Genomic DNA, 17,173 nt, shown 5'->3' on the forward strand with positions numbered 1-17,173 from the left:
CAAGGGCATTTCATTCTAATACCCTAAAATTTTCTATAGTCTTGATCATTCATTTAACAAGCTTCTTAATCTTTATTGCTTATACCTCCTATCTCCTATCAAAGGTAATCATCTTCGAGATACACAGGTAGACACTAAATATATGCATTTTTTAAACGAAATTTTTTTAAAACTGAATCATTAATTTAATCTGTGTGCATAATACATTAAAAAAAAAAAAGGGTTCATTGCCTCAGAGTCACGACGGCCCTGACCCAACAACCAGGAACACGACGAGTGGCTCTTTCTTTCCTCTTTTCACAAACTTCTTGACCCAAATTAAACTTTTGCTTTTGCGGTGGGAATGAAGAAGCTACGCCACAACTTTAGGCCTGTACAAGTAACAAGTGTGTGTCCTATAGGCCTGGCAAAATTGACAATGGTCAACAACATCTTTTCAGGACGTCGCAGCGTGTATACTTCACGGGCATCATGGGGTAACTAAATTAACAGCTCACCAACCTAAACCTAGATAAACTCAACAAAAGAGTTACTTCCACACAGTAATATATGGAAAGTAGTCATTGAGTTGAGATTAAACCCTACCCTCCTCCAAAAGCCCAAAAAAAGTCTTAATTAGTCCATGTGATGTGAGTGCCAACAAATAGCAACTACTAGCAAGCGTGTCTGCCTCACAAATTTTGATCCTTGCACCTGTCTAGCGTCTACCTGCACTTGTCTTCCACAAAAGGGAGCAAACAGATTGTCACGGTTCCCACTGAAAAATCCACCCTCATTTGTATTCATAATTAACATAATGATAGACCAGAATAATAGAGCAATAGCTGTATCATTATGTTTCATTTAGTACGGAACCCCCTTCGTTCCAAGTTTTCTTGCTGAATACCAATTGCATTATGATTCCAGCGCATCGTAATGTGGTATACACAAACAGAGAGCAGTTTCAGTAATGAATCCTGTAATAGAAATTTAACACGGTAAAGTTACTGATAAGAGAACAGCTTCAAAATCTGCAGAATTTTTTTTAAAAGAAACAAATTAGACTATATATATATACGGCAAGAGCCAAAAGAATAAGTCCAATTTGAATGTTAGTTTCTATGTTTTGAACAAATTCTTGCCCTTTGTACCTGTGCAAGTGGTTTTAGCTCTGGCTCTCCATTATGTATGGGGGAAAGATTCTTGAAGGATAATTTTATGGGACCAGTCTCTAATCATAGCCGTCTCTCACATGTCAAATAAACTAGAACTTCCCCGACGAGGGCCCTTTGTGATTTATGCCATCTTTTTCCTCCCCGGAATTTCTCCTACTTTCAATAGTGAGAAAAGCCTTTAGCACTTTGATTCCCTCTCCAAAAAATACGCAATCTTCATAAATCATAGTTTCTTTTCTGGCGTGCAACGCAGTCTTCTCACCAAGTGGCATAAAGATAACAAGGAATGAATAGAACGAATATAATAGAAGAGTCCACAAATATGATATATCTCGACCATCTATTTCCTTATATGGGTTTTGAGAGTTTAGACGAACCACATTATTCATGATTTATAAACCATACAGCTCCCTATCACTTTTATTTTTATATTATACACACACATGTGTATATTGATTTCTCTGATACCTCGCAGGATACATAAGCAAGGTATAATCAGTAGCTAATCATCATATGTGGGCCACAAAGAAAGGTCGGTGGGAATCAGCAGCATTTTAATGTCGGCCGATCCTTAATCTAATTAAAGACTAGTTATGGAGAGAGAGAGAGTGAGAGTAGGGGACGATTTTATGTGAGACAAGGCTGAGGCTTCTTCCAAGAACCTTGAGGACCGCATGGGTTGTGATTGTGTTCACACTGCAATCTGCATTTTCTATAATCATGAATAATAGCAGATAATTATAGAGATTACGAAAAACTGAGACTAGAGGTAAAATGATGTGACGTGCTTGTACTATAATTCCTACGTACCAATTTTGCAATCGAGTTCATTAGGTGATTATTATCAGATATAATATGTCAGTATGTATTACAGTGTTGTTAATGAAATGTTATCATAGAATTTGATAATGAACATTCAAAACCGGACAATAGCACTCTGGTCCATCATTTGACTTGGCATTGTAAGCATCAATATATTTCATTCTGAATCTGCCATTGGAAAACGGGGTCTATATACGATTCCCAGCTCCCCTTTATAAAAATGATGGAGCTACCATCAGCAGGATCAAGCCTAACCCCACGACCACCATTACCACCATTTATATCGTTTCTGTATCCTCTTGTACGCGCAGAATTCTCTGCACCTCCATGCCAGAAAGCCTCCTGTCTGCCACTTCTTATACCCTATATGCCTATTTTCCTCATTTCCTTTGTTTGTCGTATAAAATGGAAGATTTTTCCTACACCCTTTTACCTCTCTGTTTTCTACTTTATCTCGCATTGACTGCGTAAGCTTCCCGATTATTCTTTTGAAGCAGTATATATATCACAGGGATTTTAAGGAAAAGGCAAGCCAAAACGGTCTTAATCCGTGCGTGCAATTCAACAGCCTGACTATATATGTAATCACTTGCGACCATTAGAAAACATAACTGCCTCTACTGTAGCCACAGGAATTCAAACCCAATGTCACTTTCCTGTGCAAAAAACTTCTTCCGGAGGTTCTGGGTTGATGAATTCCAAATGGGAAGTTTTGCACATAGCAGCTTTCTGTCTAACGATCTCCTGCCATCCCTTGGAGCCCGAATCAACCAAGAAACTAGACTACGAAGATACATAATCTCCCCTTTCAACCCCTGGTATAGGTGATGACCCTTAACACAGTCACAATATAAGATCCCTCTTGCAATATTGTGACTGCAGCTTCTCATACGCTCTTACTCTATTACAGGACTTGGGAGATGTTACTGATTATTCTGGTCATCTACTCAGCCTGGATTTGCCCCTTTGAGTTTGCCTTTCTTCCTTACAAGCAAGATGCATTATTTATCATCGACAACACTGTCAATGGCTTCTTTGCCATTGACATCGTCCTGACATTCTTTGTTGCATATCTAGATAGCCACTCTTACCTTCTTGTTGACGATCACAAGAAAATTGCAGCAAGGTGAATAACCTATCCTTCCTTCAAATAAGCATGATTGTCCAAAACTCTGCTTACTTCATATGGCTCCACTAAACTTACAGGTACCTCTCCTCCTGGTTCATTTTTGATGTCTGCTCAACGGCACCATTTCAGTCCATCAGCCTACTCTTCACTAAACATAGTGGCGAGCTCGGCTTTAAACTGCTTAACATGCTTCGCTTATGGCGTCTGAGACGCGTGAGCTTTCTGTTTGCAAGGTTTGTCATCATCCTATTAAACCTTATGGTTCTGATTTTCTTGTGCACTTCCATTTGAACATCGCCATGCTTAATAGCTCCTTTTCTCTTCCTTAGGCTTGAGAAAGACATCCGCTTCAATTATTTCTGGACAAGGTGCACAAAGCTCATTTCTGTAAGCCACTAAAGCCCATATGTTTCCTCTCTTCCTTTACAATTTCAAGGTACTTCTAACCCATTCCTAAGGCTAAAATCTTAATTTGATTGCCCCTTGCATCAAATCTCAGGTAACCTTGTTTGCAGTGCACTGTGCCGGGTGCTTTAACTATCTGCTTGCAGATAGGTACCCTGATTCTAAAAAGACCTGGATTGGTGCTGTGTACCCAAATTATAAAGAACTAAGTCTCTGGGACAGATATGTGACTTCAATATATTGGTCCATTGTCACACTTACAACTACTGGGTACGGGGACTTGCATGCTGAAAACACAGGGGAGATGCTGTTTGATATCTTCTACATGCTGTTCAACTTGGGATTAACGTCATATATTATTGGAAACATGACAAACCTTGTAGTCCACTGGACCAGCCGCACCAGAAATTTTGTACGTACTCATAAACTAGTTTCTTCTGGCCTATTCTCCCTATCAACGGTTTCAATATCCTATAATACAAGTGTTATCAATTGACATTATATCTAGTAAGTCTCTCCATTATCTCGGACGCTGATTGAAATGCTTGTTTTAGATATCTTAGCGACCCCACATTATGAATTTTTTTAATCTTCAGATCCTAGGAAATTCTTTAAATAGTTTCCTAAAATGGCGCCCTTCATTAATTTCAGCAATGAATAGCTGTTTCTCTTTGTTCATGATATAGTTCATTCAATAATTTGTAACTTCACTTCTTACATCTGACGGTAAGAAGCTTGCTCATGGTGCCAGAGAGACACAGTAAGAGCAGCTTCAGAATTTGCTTCAAGAAACCATTTGCCCCATCATATACAAGATCAAATGTTGTCGCACTTGTGTTTGAAATTTAAAACGGAAGGATTGAAGCAACAAGAAACACTAAATGGTCTGCCTAAGGCGATTCGTTCAAGCATTGCATACCATCTATTTTTTCCCATACTGCAGAAGGTCTACCTCTTCCAAGGAGTTTCTCATGACCTTCTTTTCCAACTGGTAATAGTCCATACTCTAGTTTTTGTTTGATTATAATAACACTCTGTCTCGACTCTAATGTCCACTTTGTCCTTTCATATTCTCTCTTCAGGTAAGAGGAAAATGTAGAATCACCAGTTCCTAATTTATGTATAATATATCATATGACTAAAAAGTTACAAAATCTAACGGTAGTGCTTTTATAACAATAGGTTTCAGAAATAGAAGCAGAATATTTCCCACCCAAGGAAGAAGTGATCCTGCAAAACGAGTCTCCAACAGACCTTTATGTACTGGTTTCAGGGGCGGTGGTGAGTTCTCTAACAGATGAATAATTGGATGGTCTTGAATGTTATACTTATCCTACTAATAATGAATCTTGGTTTTTTTTTTTTTGCCCCAAATGATTGATTATTGCAGGATATTATTCGCTACATTGATGGACGAGATCAAGTATGTATAATATTTAAACATGGTTGTTTCCTTAAGACATGATGACACTACTGAATACAGCTGCTTATTCAAAATTTATTCAGGTTCTTGGCAAGGCAATTGGAGGAGATACATTTGGTGAGATCGGGGTTTTATACAACAGACCACAGCCTTTCACAATTCGGACAGTAGAGCTTTCTCAAGTATTAAGACTTGGCAGAATTTCCTTAATGAATGCCGTACAAGCAGCCCCAGAAGATGCACAAATTATAAGGAATAACCTTTTCATGGTAATAAGGATAGACTTCATCTACTCTTCACCTCCCTTTTTCCAAAAAACATCCTAATTATTGTTCTCCGTATTGACAGAGATTTAGGGGACAAGGCCTGGGTTCTGAATATGTCCATGAAATGCTTTATGGAACAAGAAAAGGAGGCTTTGCTAAAAATTCAAATGGAAATTCCATAGTGAATGAAGGAGAATACAAAGATTTTACAGAGTCGGACGATGCTATTCATGCTGCTGCAAAGGACAGTCAACAAAATATGGTTGAAATTTTGCTCCAGAGAGACACAAATGTAAAGAACCCAAATTCCCAACCATGGACACCGAAAGTTCCCATAGAGCAGCAACAAAACAAGAGCATTTCTGACCTCTTTATCAGTGGTGAAAATAGGAGGAAATCAGATAAATATAGAATAGAGTTGGCGGCTAGGAATGATCTAACCAGAACCAGAAGCCATGATGGTCTTGGCCCCATCGGCTTTCCAATAGAAAAAGCATACCCAACCACTTATTCAGGAAATACCAATGGCCTAGGTGATATAGAAATGGCAAAATGCACGAAAAAGAGAGTTACCATCCACCTGATCTGTGAACACTGTAGTACTGCACAGGGGCATGGGAAATTGATACTTTTGCCTGATTCTTTAGAAGAGCTGCTCAAGGTTGCTGGTAAGCTTTCTTAAACGGCGTAGTTGGTCAAAGATAAACCTATAATTGAAAACAGTGATTGTTAGTATGCTGCAACATCTAAAAGAATTGTACAGAGAAGGGTCTTCCTTTACTTTCTCTTGTATAACTGTTAGCTTGTTAATCTGCAGGTCACAAATTTGAAGGCTCCAAACCTACAAATGTCGTTACTGCACAAAATGCAGAGATAGATGACATAAGTGTCATTCAAGATGGTGATAATCTCTTTCTTCTTTGCAGTGATAGAGAACATTTGAGTTCATGATGTTACCAATGGAGTTAAAATTGCATAGCACGTTACCGCTAGGAAGGTAATGATATAGTAATATTAACGATACCATGCAGGAGCAAAATATCATGAAATCAAAGAGCTCCATTTCAAAAGCTTCTCATTTTCATTGCTGGAAAAAGTTTTACAATTTTTTCAGTATTAGGGAGCTTGCATGTCTAAGAAGAATAATTTGTGTATAATCAAAATGAAAGAAGCGCAAATGAAATTACTGATGTATTGCACGATTCGGACATTTAATGGCTTACAAGCAGAAGTACGCTTGCTTCTTGTATGCATACATGAGTGACATCAAAGAAGCATCTTATTGTACTGCTGCGGTTTGGGTTGCTAAAACTGTCTATTACTGGAACCAGCCATACAACACTTGCAAGAGTCCTAATGAGATGCGAACTTACACTGCCTCCACACTATATTGCTGATAAAAAAAGATTCATAAACCAGATAGCTGCAGAGTGGAAGCTTCTGAGGTTGGATTGGCTGAGAAGCCATGCAGAATAGCATCACTAAATGGAATACGAGACATCAAAAGTTCAGTCAAGTTTTTGGCAGTTTCTAGAACTAAATAAATAGCCAGCTTAGGCCATGTGAGCGTTAAGTTCATTCCCTTTCGCCCCCACCACTAAGAGGGAACGCATTCAAAAGCCTACCCAAAACACGTACTGTTGAATTTTAAAATTCACTTCCAATATCAATAATGGTGATTTTCCTCGCTATTTCTATTCCTAATTGCCTGAACATACAAGACTAAACAAAACCAAAAGATCATTACTCATCAGTAAGAGTGGAAACTTTCCTGTACTAATGCAATCATGCTTTAGGTTACAGGGACACAACTGAACGTGTGATGCTTTAGGACACACCTGGAGAATGAAAGAATTCAAGGCATAGAAGTCCTAGATGCTACTTAAAGAACAAATATGAACTCACAATTATAAATTGTATTTTAAAACTCCACATATAAAGGATCAGATGATAGGGAAATAAACCAATAGTTTTGTTTGTGACTTGTTTGAAGAGAGTTAAAAACGAAAGCCATGATAAAGGGAAACTAATGTCAGGATAAAAAAGAAGGGGTTATAACACCAAATTTCAAATGAATTTAGGCATGTAAGCCACCTAAGTTCAAGAGATGTTTCTATGGGCTAAATAAGGAGGCGAAGTTACAATAAGATGCTAAGCTGCTAGAAATGTTAAAATTACCGGCTCACTCTCTTGAGAGAAAAATAACAAGAGTGCACATAAATTCACCATAAGTTTCCGTAAAGGTCAGTCAAACTCAACTTCATATTTTCATAGCACTCGGTCAACCAACAACATGCTATCTCGACATGTACTGCATTCAATCCCTACCCTAGCTTCGCTGCGAATCTTAAATCAAACAAATCGAAATTCTATTTAAATTCTATTTCTGTAACTAACGGTACTATGACCAATGTAGCATATTTCCACAATCTACGATCAATTAGATAGAACAATTCTAGATGAACTTTATCAAAATAAACTAAGTAACATCTTACACTGAGGAATGAACGGTAGCGAAAGATAGCGCCATCGTCGTCAACATATTTCTTGGAGTAGATCAGAGAGTTCGACCGGCTCGATTCAATCACGAAGCTCCGATTCAGTTGTCCAATCACTTCTTTGTGCATTGGACACAGACTCCCACGAGGATTTTGGGCGGGGAATGCAATTACGCCGAATAGTATACATAACAACAGCATAGCAGGGTTCGGTTTATATATCTTTCCCGCCCCCACTCGCGCGGTCTTCCCCGAAGACGGAGTTTAAGTTATGACAATTGGGCTGTTTGCCAACTTATTTTTGAAAATAATTTTTTGTTCTTAAGAATAAAAAAAATAAAATTTTATATTTAATAATGTATTTTTAAAAATTATTTTAAAAAAATAAAATAAAAATTTTATTTTGAAGAATAGCAAAAATAAAAATATTTTTTAAATATTTTGGAATTATTATTTTAAAGAATATAAGAGAATGAAAAACATTTATTTTTATTTTTGTATTCTCAAAACATGTTTTATGAGACTTTTGTTCTTAGAATAATAAAATAAAATATTTTTTAGGTGTTTTGTAAATCTCTGTGTCTGGACTTTTTGCATCCCAGAACAGATTTTTTTGAATCTCTAACTGGACTTATTGCAAGATCAATTGATATTATTTTTTTGGGAGAATTTCAGTTAAGTTAAGAACAAGGCAAGAGACTTAATATAAGGTGGGCAAAAAATTTTTGAAATTTCAGTTCAATCCATGATAAAAAGTTAAAAGAATTTTAATAGTGAAAAGACCAAAATATCCTTCATGTGTTATACAGAATCACTAGTTGTTAATTTTCTTACTATACTTATTAATTTACTAATATCACTTGTAAATTACATTCATTTGTTAATCAATCAGTAACATTAATTATTAATTTATTAACTTACTAACATCAGTTGTAAATTACAAAACATGTTAGTAATTTATAATTGATATTAGTAATTAAATTACGAAGATCTATCAGTAATTTAAAATCAATGTTAATAAATTAACAAGTAAAATTTAAAATTTAACAACTGATGTTACTATTTATGCTTAAAAAACTGATATCAAATCTTATATAATTATTCATGTAACATCCTGATTTAAAAAAATGATAATAATAGAAATTTATATTATTTGAGATTATTCAGAAATAATAATATGGTTAGAAATTTAATTATGAATTAAAAAAACTTAGGTTTAAAATTATATAAGAAATATTTTGTTAAGATATAATTTTAAGATTTAAAATAAAAAAAATTGTGTGTGTGTGTGTGAGTTAAAAAAAATTAAAAAAAATGGTTGAAGTAAAAAAAAAACAGAGAGAGAGAGGCACTGTTGAAGTCCACATCGATTAGATGTGGGAAGGTGAGGTGCCTCCCACATATAAAAGGAGGAGGCACAGGTGAGGAGGAGCAGAAGGAAGAAAAAGAAAAGTTTATACAATTGTGAAAATTGCAACTAAGAGTCCAAGATGTAATTTAGAGAAAATTATAAGTAATGGCCCAAAGGTTTGAATAATTAAATTCTGACCTATAGTTTTTTTAATATAATTTTGGGACCCACAATCCTATTTTTATATTATTTTTCTCTCTTCCCCTCACGGCGTCTTCTTGCAAGAGGAGATTATTTTCTTTTTTCTTCAGGTATGTTCTAAATTTCCTGTTTAGATTAGCATTTAAAAATTTATTTAATTACAAAATTAATTTTATAGTTATTTTCTAAATAATATTAGCTTTCTAGTGATATGATTATTTTGTAGGATAGAGTAAATATTCTGATTAAGATTTTTCTATAGGATAGTTAATCTGATGATATGATAGATTAAAAATATAGGTTAAAGCTCTTAGGGATATAATAAATATTATAGAATATTTTCTTGAGGTTGAAACTCATGTTTAAGAATTTTTGAGTTAAACTCTAGATCTATATGATTAAATTCATGTCGAATCTGAGATGTAGGGATGAACCTCTGATTATTAAATATTTATTTAAGTATGAATAGGTATTTTTGAGGATATAGAAAGGTGATTTGAGGTTTCAGGATAATTTTAAAATTTTTAATTTATTTTTGGATGAATTTTTAAAATATAGAAGAATGAAATTGTAATACTAGAAGTGATTTGAGGATAAAAAAATAGTTTATTAGGGTACGAGAATTTTAGAAAAGAATTTAGAAAGTTAAATGAGGCATAAATCTTAAATTAGTGTTAATATAGATTATAGATCTAAGACTTTCTAACTCTTTAAATTAGAGTTATTTATTTTAATATAAAATTAATATATAGTATTATGAAATAACTATGTAGATTGTGTTGACAAAGATAGTGGTGAAAGAGGAGTTGTGAAAGGAAACTTATTATTCAAGACACAAGGTAACCATTATTAATGTGTTGTGATGGGTGTGTTTATGAATGGTTATGTGTTGTTTTTGTTGTTTGGAAAAATTATGAATTATTGAAAATAAATACTGTATATACTTGTTTGAAATTATTGCCAAGTGGGTTAGAAAATTTATTTTTGTTTATCATGATGAGATATTATTGTTTGGATATATTTTTGTTTGGATATTTGAATGATGCATGACTTGTCAGGGTATTTTAATGTATGGTGTTAATAGGAATTTCTGTTCGGTTAATTATTACCACGTGGTAGGCCCTCATTGGACCCAATGAGTAGCGTGTCGCTTGGTCCAACTCACCTTTGGCCGGGTGATTTGGCGTCCGAGCATGGTGAAATGAGGATATAAGGTGCAGTCATGCAAATTAAATACTTATTCAATTTGTTTGAAAATATTATTCGGTTAAATGTTTTGTATGCCCACTTAACAATCGCATGATTAGTTACAATCGCATGCATCATTACATATTAATTTTTAGTTACTGAGACTTTTAAGTCTCATTCCCCGTGGTTAATATTTTTACAGGAGCGAGTCCGACCGAGAAAGCACCAGAGGTATAACTATGGTGTATGAGACACCATAGTTTACGTTGCCTTTTATTTTGGATTATACAATGTATCTTGTGCCAACTTAGGACATATCTTCTTTGTGAAGCATGTAAACTCTAATCCTTTTTATTAAAAGTATTTATATGACTAAGAGGATTATGTCTGTCCCTCATAGTTTTAATTGCTTTTTTTGAGATATTTTAAGACCTGTGATATATTGTCTTGAATGTATCATGGTAGGAATTTTTCTACCATGATAAGGGTATGATATGATAAGGGTTCAATGAAAAAAAAAATTTGTTGAATTAATAATTTGCGACAAATTAGTTTATAAATTTGAGAGTGTTACAATTCACATATTAATGCATGTAGTTTGCAACTCATTCATAAATTAACAAATAGAATAAAAAAATTAATAACTATGATTAAGCATAACAAGTAAAGGATATTTTAATCTTTTTATTGTTAAAATTATTTTGACTTTTCTCCCTTAAATAAAACTGAAATTTCAAAAAAAAAAAAAATTTAGATCTACTACAATAAATTTCTATGGTGGTCCTTAAATAAAATTCTCCTATTTTTGTAAATGAATTATTTGAATTACATGAAATCAAAAAATGAGCGGCACTATTGAGTATTGAAAAGCGGAATTTGTTAAAATTTTTATATTATATGCATTTGTTTTGTTTTAAAAAAATAAGATTTTTAAGGGGTTGTTTGTTTTTAATTTTTTAAAAACTGTTTTTTATTTTAAAAATAAAAAAATAAAAAATTTGTTTGGTCAATTGTTTTTTATTTTATTTTTTAAATTTTAAATTTTTTATTTTTAAAAACAAAAAAATGAAAATATCTTAAATTTTTCTTAATTTATTTTTTATTTTTAAAATACATTTTATTTTATTATTAAAAAATATAGTTAGCTTCACAAATTTTTATAAAAAACCATCACTTTTAATCGTATGTAACCATTACTATTAACTTATTTTTAATTCTAAGATTATTTTTGAATTAACATAACTAAGTGATTTTTCATTTTGTTTTGTTTTGAAAAATAATTCTAAAAAATGTATGAAAAATCAGCTTTTAAAAACAAAAAAAAAAAGGGAAACAGAAACCAGAAAATCCCTTATATGTCGTTTGGTATTCTAAAAATATTTTTGATAAAAATAAAAATAAAAATAAAAATAGATATAGAAATAAAAATGAAGGTGGAAGTAAGTTTTAAAAGTATATTTAGTATATATATACAATTATGATATATTTTTTATTTAATATATGTATTTATATAATCAATATAATAAAATACCCCTGTCAATTTTTTTTAATTATGATATACTTTTTATTTAATATATGCATTTATATAATCAATTTATTAAAATACTTCTATCTATTTTTTAAATTATGATATATTTTTTATTTAATATATGCATTTATATAATTAATTTACTAAAATACTCCTATTTATTTTTTTAATTATGATATACTAGTTTATTTAATATGTGCATCTATATAATCAATTTATTAAAATAGCCTTGTCAATTTTTTAATTATGATATATTTTTTATTTAATATATGCGCTTATATAATTAATTTATTAAAATACCCCTATCTATTTTTTTAAATTATGATATACTTTTTTATTTAATATATGCATTTATATAATCAATTTACTAAAATACCCCTACCAATTTTTTTAATTATGATATATTTTTATTTAATATATGCATTTATATAATCAATTTATTAAAAAAATTTTAATTTACTTCAATGATTGATGAAGGGGCAAATCTATCAAACAATTTCATAATTAAGATTATTTTTGCTCGAAAAAATTCACTTCCATAGAACCTATCTCATTTCCATAAGCTTTATTATGGAACTCAATTCAACTTATTTGATGAATTTTATTTCAATATGGAAATCTATTTCATACATACCAAACAAAAAAAAAATGTGAATTACAATTCTATTTTCATTTTCATATCTCCATTTTTAGCATATCAAACGGGACATTAATTCTTACTATTATAATTTTTTCATTTTCAGTATGTCTAGAGAAGTTATATAATTGCAACTGCACTCATGCTTATATTATGGTATCAATATACACACACACACTTTCTCTGATCTTATTTAAGAATTACTTTCAATATATTTTATTAAAATTAAAAAAAAAATCTTAAAATTTAAGAGGAGATGAAGAATGGAGAAGTCGGGAGAGAGGAGATGAAGGGAGAGGATTGGGAGAGAGGATGGTTAAACAAATATTATTGACAGAAAATAAAAGGTAAAAAAATTATAAAAATATTAAAAAAAAAATTAGATGATGTAAAAAGAGCTGTAATGCAGAAGTTATATCCAGTCTTCAGCCTTGTAGGATTTCATGCTGAATGCTCGCTTGAAAGATCAAAAGCCAGGTCTATTAAATATATGTGCGTGTCTATTAGTCCACTGCTCTCAATTTTTATTTTAAATTTGGCTTTTCTTCATTTTCTTTTTATTTTTTATGTCAATTATTAATTTTTTTAATGTTTGAGATTTGATGTTTCATAAATAAATTTTCAATAATAATTTTGTAAAATATTAAATCTCAATCATTAAAAAGTAAATTTAATGATTGAGATGAAAAGTGAAGAATAAATGGAGGGAAATAAAAATAGAAAGAAACTGGGTCCATTGAGAAGTGGGATGGAGAGGAATGTGGGATGGAGAGGAATCAGATGAGCAGGAGACGCTTCACACTTCGACGTTCAGCCACCGCATCAAACAACCCAAGGCTGACTCACACCACTCTGCCTGGCCTCCCCTTTTCTCCACTTGGATTTAGATTTGGTAAATAAATTAAATTCACTTATTTAATAAATATTTCAATTATAATTATTAAATTTTATTAATATTTAAAAATTATCAAGATCATTTTTTTTTTCAAAAATTCAAAACACTACCCACATACTCTAAAAAAATTGAGATTTGTGATACTTTCTATTTTTAAATATTATATAATAAAATCTTTTATAGTCATTAAATTAAATTAAATAATTATTATCATGCTAGGTGAGAATTCCTTGACTAAAATGGACTTAAACCATTTACTGAATCCAGATTTGTTTGTACTGCCGTCTTTTTGTTCTTGCTTTTCGACTTCCAAGAGTGTAGTAGCTTGCCACTTCCAGCCTTTTTTTTCTTTTTTTTATCATCCTCAATTGCTTTTTATACATGGAGCCCAATTACCCTGTGATCTAGTGGCACCTATCAAAGATAAAAAAAATCTTACATTTAAAAATTAAAAAATAAATTATGAGTATGTAAAATTTGAGATGTATCTAATTAAATGATTTAAATTATTTTGGTAAAATATAATATCTTTTAATATGCCAAAACTTTTAAAGGAGAATTACTAGTATTCATCTTAAAATTTAATAAGTTTTCATATTTTTTTTAATAAATATTCTTAAATTTCATTGCTAGTATTTTTATTCAAAATATTTAATAAGAGCAAAAATATAGAGAGAACCGTTATTATCCTATAAATAGAACCGGATGAGTATACTCAGGTCATGATCAGTTCCAAAACTGTGCATAGAAAAGCTGGAGTCTTGATCATGTTAAAGGGTAAACCGTTATTATTAAAATCATGGAATTAGCCCTTTTTTCCCTCTTAGATGAGGATGGTCGATGCAATTATCCTTATTTATTTTGTTTGTTGATATTTTCCTCTTGCCTCTTATGAGGATGATATAAAGTTGTCACATGATAGAAACAAAGGGGGAAAAAAAATAGAAAAGTACAAGTTGACAACGTTTGTACCCATGCTTAAAATTTCATCACGAACCCATAAAGTGAACATCCATTATTTATTATTATTATTATTATTATTATTATTATTACAATTAATTAGGCTCTACGTTCATGAGGAGTTACATATTACATATTTAATCTCAAAAGCCACCAATAACCCATTGAAATTCCCCACCATCCCCTCATCATTTCTGTTTCTCCGCAAAATGTTGCTCAAAACTTAGCGCTTCTATTGGTTCTTATGATGGGTGATGATCTGAATCAAAGCCTCAAGTGCTTGTGCACAACCCTGTTGATGTTTCTCTTCATCTTCCTGATCTTCTCCTCTCACACTGTTTCTTCTTCACCTTCTTCCTCGACCCAGCAAATCCAAACCCAAAACGAGCCTCCTTCCAGAGTTCCCATCATTCCCACCCATCATCACCAAATGTTCAACCTCAAGAACGGCGATCCCATCTTCCAAGAACGCTTCAAGAAGAAGAAGGCCAAGAAGCACAGGAAGAAGACGACCAAGAAGCCGATCAGGTCTAGGCCTGCTTTGATCTCTGTGATGCTCCCAAAGGGTCTTGTCCCACCGTCTCGTTCGTCTCCTTGTCACAACCAATACCCAACCTCAATGTCCTTCCACTGCCATCTGGGCCATAAAAATTGAAACCCCACGCCACACTGTCATATGTGTGTGTGTGTGTGTGTGTGTGTGTGTGTATGCATGCCATATATGCTCTGCAGGGAGCTAATAATGTGATGATCTTGGTCAGTCCTTTTGAATTTTCCTCTCCATTTCGGCTTTTTCATGTGAGTCTTGTTTCTTTCTCTCTGGCTTCGTTGGAAAATAGTATTCAATAGGGAATGCTCAATGTACGTTATATATACGGTATAATAAGAGAGAATCTATGATGAACCAGTCTTTTGTTCATTCATTTCTGCATTACTACACTCTCTTCTCCTTGCTGGATCTCTCTTTTTCTTTTGCCGTTTCAGAAGTAAAGGGAGATAGAGATGTCTGTTGTTGAAGTATGAATGTTTCTTCGATCAGTACTGGGCTTGATTAGAATGATACAATGCCTCGAAAATAAAATATAAAATAACAGTTTAACAAGTGCTCATCAAGAGAGGCATGTGAAAGTGTTTCGTCGGACAAAGCAAAAATGTTGTGTAGTTTCGTGGCATCTACTTCGTTCAACTTATGCATGCGACGCTTTCCAGACGATGCGCCTCACAACTCCAAAAAACGGATCTATGTCCCAAGATATTAATTATATATTCTTTATTAAAATAACAATGAAATCTTGACTTTTAATTATTTGAGCTCGACGACTTCACAATCATATCGAGGGGAATTTCATTTACCAAGCAAGAAAAGATCATGAATATCATCGACTGAGTGATCTACGTGTACAAGAAGAGAGCAATTTTTTAAAAAATGAGGTGCTCATAATATTAAAAAAATGTTCCCCCCTCACTTTCAACAATAGGTGCCTTTTAACCAATATTAAAAGTCCCATGTAAAAAACAAATTTCATGTTAGTGTGAGCTTACTTAAAACCGGCTTGATTTGAAAGTTTATTTAAAAGCTTACTTAAAAATAAACCTTTTAAATAAGCTCGCATTTTAATTTTAAATGTCTCAAATATACTTTAGGACTATTAGTATTAATATATAATATAATTTATCAATTACAATATATAATAATTAAAAGGACTTGCCAACTACAATACAATACAATAATAAAGTAATAACATTAAAATTAATACATAAGTTCAATCTGATTGAAAACATAACTAAAGATAAAAAAATAGATTGATTACAAATCAAATTGTGAAGTTGATATTTGTGTGATATATTACATAATATGTATTTGTGTAAATAAGTTGATTTGGTGGGCTTGTAAATTGGGCCTTGAAAACTTGGGCTTTAAATAGGCCTAATTAAAGACTTGAATATGACTTGAAACTGTTTAGTAAATAGGTTAAGTTGGGTTTGAAATAAACCAAAGAATAGACCCTTAATAGAGGCTCAACCAATTCCCATACTTAGTGAGGCTACATTTAAGACTCTGTTAGATAATCTCATACAACCAATAGATATCTTTGGTTGGAATTAGAAGTATATTAAAGTCTAATAATATAACTTGGGAGGATGACAAGTAAGGATCTAGGAAGAATATTATATTAATGTCAAGTTAAAATTTGTTCACTTTTCCAAATTCAATACTCTTTCTATTATGTTTTGGTACTAAAATGATTAAAAAAAAAGAAAATTCATAAAACTCCCTAAACTTTGATATAGTTGCATCTCTTCTCACATTTAAACATTTAAAATTAACCTCATAACTTTTAATTTTATTTTTCAAAACTACTACTATTAATTAACTATTATTTTATTGATATAGTTATTGTCATGTCAATTAATACAATAGAAGTGACATATATATGACATAGAAAAAATATTTTTACTATTTTTAACACAATTTATGAATGGGCAAAATTATGATTTTTACTTTTAATATATATGACAATGCTTTTTTTGGTTGAGCAACATTGTTCTCATTATTTATGAGTAACAAAAATGAAGAGAAAAAATATAATTTTTTTATTTTTATCAATTAAAACATCAACTTATTTGAAAAAAATTAAAAGAATATGCAAAAACTATCATTAATAAAAATAATATAAATAAAAAATTTATTCTTTAATATGAGAAAACTATGATA

The 17,173-nt window shown here is 31.9% G+C and overlaps 3 protein-coding genes across 4 annotated transcripts; 2 read left to right on the plus strand and 1 right to left on the minus strand.

Annotated features, from left to right (window-relative positions):
• Nucleotides 1–404: 404 nt before the first annotated feature.
• On the minus strand, nucleotides 405–7,917 carry LOC129306841 (uncharacterized). Of its 2 annotated transcripts, none has more exons than XM_054947601.1 (2): nucleotides 7,695–7,917; nucleotides 405–956 (listed from the first exon to the last, which is right to left on the minus strand). In XM_054947601.1, the coding sequence occupies exons 1-2, from the start codon at nucleotides 7,896–7,898 to the stop codon at nucleotides 840–842; spliced, it is 321 nt and encodes a 106-aa protein (XP_054803576.1). In that variant the 5' UTR covers nucleotides 7,899–7,917; the 3' UTR covers nucleotides 405–839. The 2 variants fall into 2 exon arrangements, 1 of the variants encoding a protein (XP_054803576.1); XR_008592263.1 differs by lacking the exon at nucleotides 405–956 and adding an exon at nucleotides 5,781–5,906.
• Nucleotides 2,218–6,510, plus strand: LOC129306840 (potassium channel KAT1-like). Its single transcript, XM_054947600.1, has 11 exons — nucleotides 2,218–2,800; nucleotides 2,887–3,102; nucleotides 3,183–3,338; nucleotides 3,435–3,492; nucleotides 3,605–3,922; nucleotides 4,262–4,501; nucleotides 4,693–4,791; nucleotides 4,901–4,933; nucleotides 5,017–5,202; nucleotides 5,282–5,867; nucleotides 6,017–6,510. The coding sequence occupies exons 1-11, from the start codon at nucleotides 2,622–2,624 to the stop codon at nucleotides 6,148–6,150; spliced, it is 2,205 nt and encodes a 734-aa protein (XP_054803575.1). The 5' UTR covers nucleotides 2,218–2,621; the 3' UTR covers nucleotides 6,151–6,510.
• Nucleotides 7,918–14,704: 6,787 nt separating the features above from the next.
• LOC129305501 (uncharacterized) lies at nucleotides 14,705–15,112 on the plus strand. Its single transcript, XM_054945513.1, has one exon. It carries the CDS (start codon nucleotides 14,705–14,707, stop codon nucleotides 15,110–15,112), a length of 408 nt encoding a protein of 135 aa, XP_054801488.1.
• The last annotated feature ends 2,061 nt before the right edge of the window (nucleotides 15,113–17,173 follow it).

The sequence above is a fragment of the Prosopis cineraria genome, unplaced genomic scaffold (genome assembly GCF_029017545.1).
Source record: "Prosopis cineraria cultivar Desert tree isolate PC_DT_omini unplaced genomic scaffold, ASM2901754v1 PC3, whole genome shotgun sequence".
Classification (NCBI taxonomy): domain Eukaryota; kingdom Viridiplantae; phylum Streptophyta; class Magnoliopsida; order Fabales; family Fabaceae; genus Prosopis; species Prosopis cineraria.